General features: G+C 42.4%; 1 protein-coding gene across 2 annotated transcripts in view; it reads right to left on the reverse strand.

Annotated features, from left to right (window-relative positions):
• Positions 1–3,921: 3,921 nt before the first annotated feature.
• FEZ2 (fasciculation and elongation protein zeta 2) overlaps positions 3,922–14,324 on the reverse strand; it is a 198,642-nt gene continuing 188,239 nt past the window's right edge. For both annotated transcript variants that reach the window (XM_063918036.1, XM_063918037.1), the window contains one exon: positions 3,922–4,326. In XM_063918036.1, the coding sequence (XP_063774106.1) occupies positions 4,310–4,326 (17 nt within the window). In that variant the 3' untranslated portion in view covers positions 3,922–4,309. The remainder of the gene's footprint in view (positions 4,327–14,324) is intronic.

The raw sequence follows: 14,324 nt of genomic DNA on the forward strand, positions 1-14,324 counted from the left end.
ACGTCTCCAAGTAGAATCCGGGGTACCTGAAAATAAAATTATACTCACCTAAATCCAGTGTGTCCTGTTCTTTTTTTGTAATCCACGTACTTGGCAAAAAAACAAACCGCATACCCGGACCACGGACTGAAAGGGGTCCCATGTTTACACATGGGACCCCTTTCCCCGAATGCTGAGACCCCCCCGTGACTCCTGTCACAGAGGGTCCCTTCACCCAATCAGGGAGCGCCACGTCGCGGCACTCTCCTGATTGGCTTAGCGCGTCTGAGCTGACAGACAGCGCATCGCACAGCAGCACCATTATCTTCAATGGTGGGAACTTTGCGGTCAGCGGTGACATTACCCGCGGTCAGCCGCTGACAGGAGTCACGGGGGGTCTCAGCATTCGGGGAAAGGGGTCCCATGTGTAAACATGGGACCCCTTTCAGTCCGTGGTCCGGGTATGCGGTTTGTTTTTTTGCCAAGTACGTGGATTACAAAAAAAGAACAGGACACACTGGATTTAGGTGATTATAATTTTATTTTCAGGTACCCCGGATTCTACTTGGAGACGTGGACAGAGTCGGCGTGTGAACATAGGTAAGTATGTGTGTGTCGGCATGTATGTAATAAAGTTGTACTTTCACGGTGTGCGTGTCCTGTTTTTATTTGGGTATTTTTTTTTGCAGAAGAACTACAGGTACCAGCGGGCCCGTTTTACCCCCGCATGCTGGTACTTGTGGTTCTCCAAGTACCAGCTTGCGGGGAGGCTTGCTGGGACTGTAGTTCTTCTGCTGGTGTTGAAAATACGGGGAACCCCTACGCTTTTTGTCCCCCGTATTTTTTACACCAGGACCGGACGCAGAGCCCGGTGCTGGTTCTAAAAATACGGGGGATCCCCAGTCAATTTCCCCCCCGTATTTTTACAACCAGGACCGGCTCAAAGAGCCCGAGGCTGGTTATGCTTAGGAGGGGGGACCCCACACATTTTTTTTCTGAATTTTAACCCATTCCCACCCCTTCCCACTGAAAACCATGCTCACTCAATTTTAGTCAGTTAAAAAAAAAAAAATTTAAAAAAAAATATATAAATAATAGTTGTAAATCCTAATAGACAAACCAAGTACCTAATCCCTTCTAATATAAATAGATATGCTATTAGCAATAAAAAAACCACAAAAAAAACATGTTTTTAAGTTTTTTTATTAGATTCCGCCAGCAAAGTGAGGCGGAATGAAATTGACGAATTTACTGTCGAAAAGCACTGTTGTCGAATAGACATTCTTCAATTGAATATACTTTTGTCGAAAAGCCGCATTTTTACCATTGCAGACATGTTGAATTTGTCAACTGTTGAATTTCAAAAAGTCGAATCTGAAAAGTCATTTTTTTTGTCGAAAAGTACTGTATTGCATTGTCGAATTTTTTTTTGTGTCGAAAATGCCCCGCTTTTCGACATTTGCGGCAATTCGACCGCAATTGCATATACCCTGTTATGTGTTTATAATTTCTTACATTTAACTTAAAAAAATTCCCTAAAAATTAGGAACGTTAAGAACCACATAGTTGAATATACCAGATTATCCAATGTGAACAGTCAGTTTCCAGGACTTCAGAAGTTTGCAAAGGCTTACGGTATGTTATTTGTGCAATGTATTTCAGCAATTGTTGTCACCAGACAATGGGATGGCTTGCATCCCTAACCCTCATGCACATAACATTCCAGAAACTTTCAGAAGTTGGGATATTTAAACAGGAATATACTTTTGACAGTTAGTGATAGAACTATACTGTTCCCATAGGCCAGGTAAAAGCTGTACAAGGGTTTTCCAGATAAATATATATATATATATATATATATATATATATATATATATATATATATATATATATATATAAAAAAAAAAAAACAGATTTATTTTCTGTAGCATTAAACAGTGACAAGTATACATGTTGAGATAAGAGTGCATAATTACAGCATCTTAAAGTTTCCCTTTGAGTACATTTACAAGAAAATAGTCAGACACGGGAGAGAAGATGTATATTTTCCACTATGAAATGTACCAGCTGTTTGCAATTAAGAGACAATCCCATGGACTTCAATATCCAATTTAGGTAATGGTTTTGTCTGCTTCTATGTTCATCACATGGCTTAAACACTTCTAACGACATTGCTTTATTGCAGATCCACTTATAGATACAATTAGTTTGGTTCACCTGTAACCAGGGCAGTCCTATATATGGAGTATATGACGCTACAGAACACACACGCTAAGTGCCTGATTGTAAGCCTAATAGGGAATCTGCTAAATAGTTACATTTAAATAATTCCATAAGTCAAGGGCAATTTGACTACTAACTGAAAACATCAGCAGTTTATCTCCAACTCCTTTGGCATTATAATGTAAAAAATAAAATTCTTTAGACAAGAAAGTAAAAAGAAAGCACCTGAAAAAGACCAAAACTATACTAACTCCCAACACAAATTGTATTACAAATTAGAATGAGCATTAGAAAAGTCTAATTAGTGTCCATCCAAAATGAATGAATTAATAGGACCACATTAATATACTGTAAATCACTATTCTGTCACGTTTAACAATGGCAGTGTAAGATATTCCATTTTAATGGATCACTGACACAAATCTGTCAAACATTAAAATTTACTAAAATTATCAGTTTAAAAATCTTTAATGCATTAAACTTTACAAGTAACACTGTAAACAGATTTTTTTCTAAAAAGAGGGTACACATTTATCTACTGTAGTTATCGAAGGTTGTGATGCATGTGTGAGTGCTGCAAATACTAATTATCTATTTGTATCAGTCAGCTATCCAATTGGACAGTGGAGATTTGTTGCTAATAACATTGTAATTACATCTTACAGTACTCATGGGGTACGCAATTAGTTCCAATCGTTTCAGAGCTAATGAATTCACCCTACATGAGTATTCAATTAGGGCCATTTTGAAGGCATTTTCGCCAATACCTTTTCACTTTTTTTATTAAGTGAAAAGATACCGGCGAAAAATGCCTCAAAACTGGCGAAAAATGGCAGGCATTTTCGACAGAAAACCAGTGGATTCGCCAATCCACGTGTTCTCCGCCCCTGCCACATTTTTCGCCTAGGTGAAAATCCAGCCCTGCTATTGTATAGGGCGAATCTCTATTCGCAGTAAAAATAGCAAAAAAGCATATTTTTTTCACCTAGGCGAAAAAACTGAGCTAATTGCATACACCCCCCCCCCCCCCCCCCCCAATTGTCTAATACAAATCAAAAGGACTGCAGTACCTTGTTAGGCAACAGGTACATTGATAGAACAGAGGAGGCAGCCATTTTGTGACCTAAACGACAAGTGCATTTTAAGTTTAGGGGCTTAATTAGTTGAATATTGGTTCAGGCCACAAAATGGCTTTCTCCATGAAGATAAGAACCTTGTGACCTGTAAATGTTCCCATAGGAAAGGCAGCTTATTTGAGGGATGACATATTAATGGGAATATAGCCTACTCATTTACTAGAAACCAGGTACCTCATGAACATTAGTGAGATGTTGCCCAAGTGATGACCTAGATTCCTAGCAAACATATAGGTCACATTTTAGTACAGCAGTTTAGCAGAAGGTCTTTCATACTGAAATGAACATTATACAGATTTACAGAAGTTAAGAAACGTCCCATGTAACGCATCTTTAAAAATTCAGAATTAGAAAATTAATTTCTGGGGTTTTTGGCTAGCGTTAAGTCGAGTGTATTTTGTAGTGTTCAGAAATATTTGTGTTAGTTTGAAAAAGTCTTGAGAAAAATATATATTTATGTATCAGTGCAATTAGCATTTGATCCCTTTTTATACAAGATTAAATAAACACAATATTGCTGTATTGAGCTAGCAGATTATCCTCCGTTAGGTTAAACAATGTAATATTGATAAGCAACCGTCTATTTCCATCTTAAAAACCATTAAAGAACTTTAATTGTATTTACCGTAAAAATAGAATTCAACACATAAAAACAGGTTAAAACTGTACACTTGTTCTAATCTCATAAATATCATATTCAACTACTTCTGGAGGAGCATATCTCGAATGGCGAAACAGATTCTATGTATGCACACCAGCAATGGTAGGATCTCATAACACTTAGCACAGACAAGGGGAACAGCTGAATAATTCTGTCAACATGCTCAAAATACCAGCTGAATAATAGAAATGGGATGCTGATGAATGCAGATTCAGCTACAGGGTCTGTTCACATAGGAACTTCTAACCAATCCATGGAAAATGCATCTTATCATACACAAGAGATCTCATCCTCCAAAGCCAGGAACTTCTTAGGTAGGACATAGCACTGTAATAAAAAGAATCAATCAGCAGTATTAGAAAAATGGTTTAGAAGACAAAAAATAAAAAATATATACAGTATACAGTTAGACACAATAAAAAACAGGTATACCACAAATAAAATACTAAAACACTTACCTACCACCTACTGCACCAGTCTACTACTACACAATAATATTTTAATAAAAGGGCATGTTTTTGGTTTATGTTCTTTTTATACAGTTAGTCTATGATCATTAGGTCATACTTTTGAGAATTAACACAATTTTTACTAATTGATTGCAAGAGGAAAAGAAAGAAAGTGTTAGACCTCTGCATGAAAGTTGCAGCAGTATTTAATGTACCACAACAGACAAAGCCTCATATAAAACAGCTATGAGTAAACCTGGACACACTGAAAGTTGCTTTTTAGCCTAAGAAATGATCACTGCCACAATTCAGCCAAATAAGTGCAGAAATTCTGGTCATTTAATGCCATACTTCTGCCACCAATGGGGTCTATTGGTGTGGTCAAAGCATTGACCAAACATACAGCTGATAAACCACCACCAATCACATGGATTAGAATACAATAATTATAAGGGATCAGGGTTATTTTGGGGCTATAGACTCTTCAGCATCAGGCCAATTCCCTAATAACTTATTTAAAAGGTTCTCAGGTCTGTGGAACACGTGGATTTAATAATGCATACACATTTACTATACAGCAAATGTCAGACAAGAAATCAATAAATAAAAGACTGAGAACAGTGTTTATGAGACAGATTACACAGGCCTGAAATGGAAAAATGGACTGAAAACAAATATCTGGTATTTATAGGTTTTTGGGTGCTATTTTCAAAAAACACAAAACGTACCACTTTACCGCAAACACAAATTTGAGATCAGTATTTCCAGAATTACTGTATTAAGCTTAAAAAAAATGTCAGTGCTTTGAGAACAATATTTATACCATCATTTGACAATAAGAACCCTAACTTTAAGTATCGTGTAAAACATGCTGATGAAGTACCAAGACTTGGATTGCCGAGGAGGTTAAAAGGTGCACTTCCTGAATTCTCATTCAGACTATTTCCCCACAAATAGTAATTGAGGAGCAGAGGGGAAAGCTTTTATCAAGATATCAAAGTAATGGAAAGATACCAGGGTAGGTGCACACATGACCACATGACTGTGGACTACTACTGAATGCTTCACATAGAAGAACCGGAAATGGTCTACAAGAGAATAAGTACCAAATCTTTGGAGGGGAAAACGAAAAATGCAGCTTAAGGAATTGTAAATGTGCATAAAACTACTGATTATTTTTTTTTACAAATAAATATATGTTTCAAGAATATAGGTTTACGGGGGGTGTGCAATAAGGTTTCTGGATGTGCAGTGCATAGGTAGACACAATCTGACTGGTTGTGAAGTGTAATCTCTGACTAAAGTTCTTGTGACATGTCAAGGCACAGAACCATATATAAGCGACACTGCACTCTTAAGTAGTCAGCAAGTTCACTTCCTTCACAAACACTTTATAGAGCTCAACAGAGTCTACCTAAAGTATCTTCTATGTCTGCAAAAGCAGTCTGCGACAGCGGGAGAGTTTTGACTGACTGACAGCTGCTTTTCAGGAGGAAGCACCGTTCCAACCCACTGTGTTTGAGTGGTTTTCAGAATTTTGGCGTGGGTGTGGGAGATGGTCCCTGGAAGACTAGGAGCAATACAACCGAATTGTGTCCACCATCAACGAGGACAATGTTGCCGTCATGCAGACCATAGTTCAGGTGGACACCAAGGTGGCTGTTGCCCAGTTAGAGAAGGATAGGCATCTCATCGGGATCCATCCACTTGATACTTCATGAAAAGTTTGGCCTGAGCAAGGTATCTGCACCATCAATTGATTAGAGACGAGGAGGATCGGGTAACTTGGTGCCGCAACATGCTGGCTTGATGGTGGTCGCTCAAACTCTGTCTGAGAGATCATCAGTGGTGATGAATCCTGGAGCTAGTTTCGACCCCGAGACCAAACAGTCCACCGAGTGAACTCCAGTTGGAGGTGTGCCGCCACAGAAGATCTGACATGAGCACAGTAAGCCAAGCAGATGGTGGCTATTTTTGTGGCCAAGACACGTCATGCTCACACAGCAGCACACAATCAATGGGGACTGGTATGTCAACCAATGCCTGCCGCAAGTGCAAGAAGCCATCTCCAGATGCCGCCCAAGAACTCGCGCTCACGGTGTGCTTCTTCATCACGACAACGCTCCTGCCCACAAGTCCAGGACAGTGGTGGATTTTCTGGTCCATTAATGCATCCAGTAGCTTGGTCATCTGACATACAGTCCAGACCTAGCCCTCTGAGAATTCATGTTCCACAAAACATGCACAAGATGCATGGGATTCTTTTGAGCCCCCGGAGGCTGCTTCACCAAGTGGTTTGAGCGCATGCAACTTTGCTTAGACTCCTCTGGCAAATACTTTGAAAAAAAAAAATCACTTTGTATGTAAATAGAATACTATTTGTGCATATGGAAACTCATTGCACACCCCTCGTATCAAGCTATTTCCCTCATATTTTTGCATTCAGTTTATGAAAAATAAACCTTACGTGAGAGAAATTTGGTGGTAAATTTTTTTAAATCGGCATGCCAAAAACCACAAAGAATCAGTCATCAAATTACAGACCTTTTTCAATAAACCAATTTTGCAGACCTGTGTTACCAATGCATGTATACCTGTGATTGTTTTTCCATATATTCTGCTCAAAAGAGATTTATGCGATTCACGTACGGGTTCATTACCAATGCATGCCTATATGGTAATGTCACCAAAGTAAACCTATGACTCCTGAAAAAAACTCTAAATTGAATTGTTAATTTTATTTCAGTTTAGAAGGAGACATCTGTTTATCTAGAATAGCTGGAGTAAATTTGTAAAACAAATTCATTTGGTTAACAAGAAATAGTTTTCAGTAGTTGTGGTATAGAAGATCTACAGTAAATCGGTTGACACCAAATGGTTGACATGCTTTTGGTTGACAAGTTTTTCAGTTTTTGGGTCAAATCGTGTATGTTTGGTAATATGTAACCACCATTAGTAGAAACATATACATTAGCCACACTTTGGGCAAGGTGGCTCACTCCGCTGCGATAGCCACAGGTTACTATTCACAATCGTAGTCCACGTGGATCGTAAATCAAGCAAATGCTGGGAAAACATGCAACAAAATAACATGTGTTGACCATTTCTATGTCAACCATTGTCATGTCATCCTTTTGAACTGTCAACATTTTGTACCAGTCGACCTAATACAGGTCAACCATATGGAGTCAACCTATTGACTGTCTACCTAGACACAGTCTATTATTCGGATACTGTTTTCAGGTATGGATAGGGTATAGTTGTGATACATGGGTGTCCTTGTTTATGGATTAAAAATACAATGTTGGAGACAAATATAAAACAAGGAAACATTACATGATGGTGCACAAAGGGTAGAATTGTTTCAAAGATTTACTTATAGAGGAACATGGGGATCAAGTGTACAGACTATGTGCAGCAGTGAGGACGTTACCCAGTTATAGGGGGGTATTCAACTGTAGACAGAACTGCCGTCTTGTCGGAAAGACGGCAGTTTCCAACTTTTTTAGGGCAGAAACTGTTGCGCCCTTGTCAATCCCCCTGCCGTTTTCCCGACAAGTGGTAATTCCGACTTGTCGGAAAACAAGTGGATCAGCGGAATAGCCGTGGATCCACGTGTTTTGTTGTATGCGCGGCCAAATCAGACAGGTTTTAGCCCTGTTTCCGACAGTGTCAATCTGACATTAAAAAAAGATGGATTGGCACTGTCGGAAACGCCCAAATCCTATCGGATTTGGTCACTCATTGAATACCGAGATGTCAGATCCTTTCCGTCGGAAAGGATACGATATCAATTGAATATACACCATAGTCTGTCAGACCGCTACTCTGATCAATAAGCACAAAATGAGGGAGAATGTACCAACAAGCCAAAGGCGGGCTTTAAGGTCATTAACCCAGCACCTAAATTGAGTGTTCCTATATCACAAGATTAAAAGCCTTCTATAAAATCAGAACATCCCCTGTCCTAACATGTTAAGGTTAGATCTATCTGCATAGTTATTGCTCTTTAATACTCCTGTTATGAGTGAACTAAAATTATGATCCATCACATAAAAGGATCTTATTACGAGGTACAGCTGGGCTAATTTAGAATCACCATTTGGCTTCATTGGTTGCTCAAGGATCAGTAAAATTTCCCATTTGCAGGAACATTAAAGCTAAAAATAGGATTTTAATACCTACCGGTAAATCCTTCTCTTAGTCCGTAGAGGATGCTGGGGTAACCATCAGAACCATGGGGTATAGACGGGATCCGCAGGAGACATGGGCACACTATAAGACTTTGAATGGGTGTGAACTGGCTCCTCCCTCTATGCCCCTCCTCCAGACCCCAGTTATAGGAACTGTGCCCAGGGAGATGGACATTTCGAGGAAAGGATTTATTGTTAAAACAAGGTGAGCATCTTACCAGCTCACACCTCAAGTATGCCGCAGAAACGTGGCATTCAACAGAACTCAAGCCAATGGCATGAACAATGTCAGCAACAGGCTGACTATAACCATAACACAACCTGTGTGCAACCATAACTAATAACTGTAGATACAGTACGCACTGCGAAGGGCGCCCAGCATCCTCTACGGACTAAGAGAAAAGGATTTACCGGTAGGTATTAAAATCCTATTTTCTCATACGTCCTAGAGGATGCTGTGGTAACCATAAGAACCATGGGGTTATACCAAAGCTCTAGAACGGGCGGGAGAGTGCGGATGACTCTGCAGCACCGATTGACCCAACATGAGGTCCTCCTCAGCCAGGGTATCAAACTTGTAGAACTTAGCAAAAAAGTGTTTGAACCCGACCAAGTAGCCGCTCGGCAAAGCTGTAACGCTGAGACCCCCCGGGCAGCCGCCCAGGACGCGCCCACCTTCCTAGTAGAACGGGCCTTCACCGATTTCGGTAACGACAATCCAGCCGTAGAATGAGCCTGCTGAATCGTAGCACAAATCCAGCGTGCAATAGTCTGTTTGGACGCAGGAGCCCCAATCTTGTTGGGATCATACAGGACAAACAGAGCCTCCGTTTTCCTAATCTGAGCCGTTCTGGCGACATAAATTTTTAAAGCTCTGACCACATCGAGAGACTTCGACTCCACTACGATGTCAGTAGCCACTGGCACCACAATAGGTTGGTTCATGTGGAACGACGACACCACCTTCAGCAGAAATTGTTGACGAGTCCTCAACTCTGCTCTATCTTCATTGAAGATCAAATAAGGACTCTTGTGAGACAAGGCCGCTAACTCCGATACCCGCCTTGCGGATGCCAAGGCCAACAGCATGACCACTTTCCAAGTGACAAATTTCAACTCTACCTTCTGTAAAGGTTCAAACCAATGTGATTGAAGGAACTGCAACACCACATTAAGATCCCATGGTGCCACTGGAGGCACAAAAGGAGGTTGGATGTGCAACACGCCTTTCACGAAAGTCTGAACTTCTGGAAGGGAGGCCAATTGTTTTTGAAAGAAAACCGATAAGGCTGAAATCTGTACTTTAATTGAGCCCAACTTTAAGCCCGCATCCACACCTGCGTGTAGAAAATGGAGAAAAAGTCCTAACTGAAATTCTTCCGTAGGAGCCTTCTTGGATTCACACCAAGACACATATTTTCTCCAAATACGGTGGTAATGTTTAGACGTTACCCCTTTTCTAGCCTGAAGTGTGGGAATGACTTCACAGGGTATACCCTTTCGGGCAAGGATCCGACGTTCAACCGCCACGCCGTCAAACGTAGCCGCGGTAAGTCTTGATACACACACGGCCCCTGCTGTAACAGATCCTCTCTTAGAGGAAGAGGCCTGGGATCTCCTATGAGTAATTCCTGAAGAACTGGATACCAAGCCCTCCTTGGCCAGTCTGGAACAATGAGGATCGCCTGAACCTTTGTTCTTCTTATGATCTTTAGTACTTTCGGAATGAGAGGAAGCGGAGGGAATACATACACCGACTGAAACACCCTTGGTGTTACTAAGGCGTCCACTGCTACTGCTTGAGGGTCCCGCGACCTGGAACAATATCTCTGAAGTTTCTTGTTGAGACGAGACGCCATCATGTCTATTTGAGGAACTCCCCATAGACTGGTCACTTCTGTGAAGACCTCTTGATGAAGACCCCACTCCCCTGGATGGAGATCGTGTCTGCTGAAGAAGTCTACTTCCCAGTTGTCCACTCCTGGAATGAAGATTACTTACAGAGCGCTTGTATGTTTTTCCGCCCAACGGAGAACTTTTGTGGCCTCTGCCATTGCTGCTCTGCGTTTTGTTCCGCCCTGGCGGTTTATGTACGCTACTGCTGTTACATTGTCCGATTAAATCAGGACGGGCAGATTGCGCAGAAGATGTTTCGCTTGAAGAAGGCCGTTGTAAATGGCCCTTAACGCCAGAACGTTTATGTGTAGACAAGTTTCTTGGCTTGACCATCTTCCCTGGAAGTTTTCCCCCTGTGTGACTGCACCCCAGCCTCGGAGACTCGCATCCGTGGTTACTAGGATCCAGTCCTGGATCCCGAACCTGCACCCCTATAGGAGGTGAGAGCTGTTCAGCCACCACAGGAGCGAGATTCTGGTCTTGGAAGACAGGATTATCCTTCGGTGCATGTGAAGGTGGGATCCGGACCACTTGTCCAACAGATCCCACTGAAACACCCTGGCATGGAATCTGCCAAACTGAATGGCCTCGTAAGCCGCCATCATTTTCCCCAGCAACCGAGTGCATTGAATTTTCTTAGGTAGAAATTGAGGGATTTTAGATTCAGGATTGGTCTGACCGAGCCGTCCGGCGTCGGGACCACAAATAGGCTCGAATAAAATCCAACTTTTTTATTGTGTCACCTACCACCCTCCCTGTCCGGAAGAGAAGCTGGTAAGGCCGATTTGAAAAATCGGCGAGGGGGAACATCTTGAAACTCTAGTTTGTACCCCTGGGACACTATTTCCAAAGCCCATGAGTCCAGGGCCGAACGAACCCAGAACTGACTGAAGAGTTCGAGACGTGCCCCCACCGGTGTGGACTCCCGCAAAGGAGTCTCAGCGTCATGCGGTGGATTTGGCAGAAGCTGGGGAGGACTTCTGCTCCTGGGAACCTGCCACTGCCGGTGATCTTTTACCTTTTCCCCTTCCTCTATTAGCAAGGAAGGAGGAACCTCGGCCTTTCTTGTATTTATTGGGCCGAAAGGACTACATCCGATAGTGGTGTGTTTTCTTTTGTTGTGCAGGAACATAAGGTAAAAAGGATGACTTACCCGCGGTAGCCGTAGATACCAAATCAGCGAGACTGTCACCAAACAAGACACCACCTTTATATGGTAGTGACTCCATATTTCTCTTAGAATCAGCATCAGCATTCCATTGATGAATCCACAATGCTCTCCTAGCTGAGGCTGCCATGGCATTGGCTTTCGAACCCAAAAGGTCGATATCCCTCGCAGCTTCCTTTAGGTAGGCTGCAGCGTCCCTGATATGACCTAGTGTCAAGAGAACGCTATCCCTATCCAGGGTATCCATCTCAGAAGACAAGCTATCAGCCCATTTTTCGATAGCACTACTCACCCAGGCAGATGCAATGGCTGGCCTGAGCAGCGTACCTGTGGTGACATAAATGGATTTCAATGTAGTTTCCCGTCTACGATCCGCAGGATCCTTAAGGGCTGCCGTGTCAGGGGACGGAAGAGCCACCTTTTTGGACAGCCGTGCTAGAGCCTTGTCCACAATGGGGGATGACTCCCACTTTTTCCTATCCCCCGAGGAAACGGATACGCCACCTGAATTATTTTTGGGAATCTGAAACTTTTTGTCTGGATTTTCCCAAACCTTTTCAAATAGAGTGTTCAGTTCATGAGAGGGAGGAAACGTTACCTCAGGTTTCTTTCCCTTATACATACAGACCCTTTTATCAGGAACAAGAGGGTCTTCCGAGATATGTAATACGTCTTTTATCGCCACAATCATGTACCGAATGCTCTTTGCCAATTTTGGATCTAATCTGGTATCACTGTAGTCGACACTGGAGTCAGAGTCCGTATCGGTATCTGCAAACTGAGCAAACGATTGCTTTTGTGACCCCGAGGGGGTCTGGATTTGTAACACATCCTCCACAGATTTCTTCCATGCCTGGTTCTGAGACTCACATCAGGAGTCGGTGGTGCCGACAGGGCCACTCCCACAGCCGTTTGTGTCCCTAAAACAGTCTCCTCCTGGGAAGAGCACTCTGCCTCAGACATGCCGACACAAGTGTATTCACCACTCACAAACACACTGGGCACATAGGGGACAGACCCACCTAAAGTCTGACAGAGAGACACAGAGAGAGTTTGCCAGCTCACAACCCAGCGCTTCACCAATGGTTCTGACAACACTAAACAATGCCTCAGACCTGTAGCGCTTTTATAACACACATATATTGCACCAAATTTACTGTGCCCCCCCCCCCCGTTTGTCACCCTGATACTTATGCAGCAGTGTGAGGAAGGACCAGAGTCTGGCGCTGTTGTGAGCTGTGAGGGCTAAGCTCCGCCCCTGTAATGGCATGCTGCAGTCCCGCTGTTATTAAATAAATATTTATACTGGCGGGGGTTAGGACAGTGCCGCGGGCACTATGTCCCCTATAGCCAGTCTCCTTTGAGGTTTATATGCTGCCCAGGGCGCCCCCCCCCCCCACCTCAGAAGCAGTCACTGAAGTCTTCTTTGCTTCTTCTACTCACCTGTCTTCTGACTTCTGGCTCTGCAAGGGGGGTGACGGCCGGCTCTGGGAACGAGCATCTAGGCGTACCTAGCGATCAGACCCTCAGGAGCTTATGGTGTCCTGTAGCCAAGAAGCAGATCCTTTAAACTCACTAGAAGTAGGTCTGACTTCTCTCCCCTAAGTCCCACGAAGCAGGGAGACTGTTGCTAGCAGTCTCCCTGAAAATAAAAAACCTAACAAAGTCTTTTCCCGAGAAACTCTGTAGAGCTCCTCAGTGTGCATCCAGTCTGCCTGGGCACAATTATAAAACTGGAGTCTGGAGGAGGGGCATAGAGGGAGGAGCCAGTTCACACCCATTCAAAGTCTTAAAGTGCCCATGTCTCCTGCGGCTCCCATCTATACCCCATGGTTCTTATGGTTACCCCAGCATCCTCTAGGACGTATGAGAAATAGGAGTTTAGCATACGGATATAAACTGGTAAACTGCCTTTCCTCATAACCCTTGTTTTATGTTCAAAGAACGAGGCAGACAGGCAGGAAGATGACCCTCATAGTGGCTTAAACTCGAGAGAATCGAAGCAGGATAAAGAAGAGACCATATGTAAAGTCCCATATACATCTTGAGTTAGAGACACACTCTACATAATCCCATTTGATACATCCCAACACTGCACAAACCTCATAGCCATCCAGTATTACACCAGGGCTAGCACAACACAAAAACAAGAGAAATCAGGTGAAACAAAGACAGAATAAACACACAGAAAGGTGAACACAAATGTACAGCTGTGAAATGTTCTCTGCAAGGAGATTTGCACCTCCAGATTATTTAGTGTGGCCTGTACATGTCCTCCAGTAATTCACCAAATACTCTATTATGTAATTAGCTTCTGTCTGTGATTTTCAGGCACATTTTTATACATATATTCTAAACTTACTGGTACAGTTTATGTTCATTGGACTTCATTAAGAGACTCAGAAAATCTACAATCTTGTACACAATGCAGATCTCAGATAGCTCCCATGGAAATTAAACAAAAAATTCACAAACAAAAATCATAAAAAAAAAGCCAGTGTGCCAGATAATATAAAAACATGTCTGAAAACACAGATATAGAAAGGCAGCGATAGATTTAGTTCATGTTGCCAAATGGCATGTACAAGTCAATTAAAATTACCTTAGAGTTGCCAAAAC

This window comes from Pseudophryne corroboree, chromosome 4 (assembly GCF_028390025.1).
Source record: "Pseudophryne corroboree isolate aPseCor3 chromosome 4, aPseCor3.hap2, whole genome shotgun sequence".
Classification (NCBI taxonomy): domain Eukaryota; kingdom Metazoa; phylum Chordata; class Amphibia; order Anura; family Myobatrachidae; genus Pseudophryne; species Pseudophryne corroboree.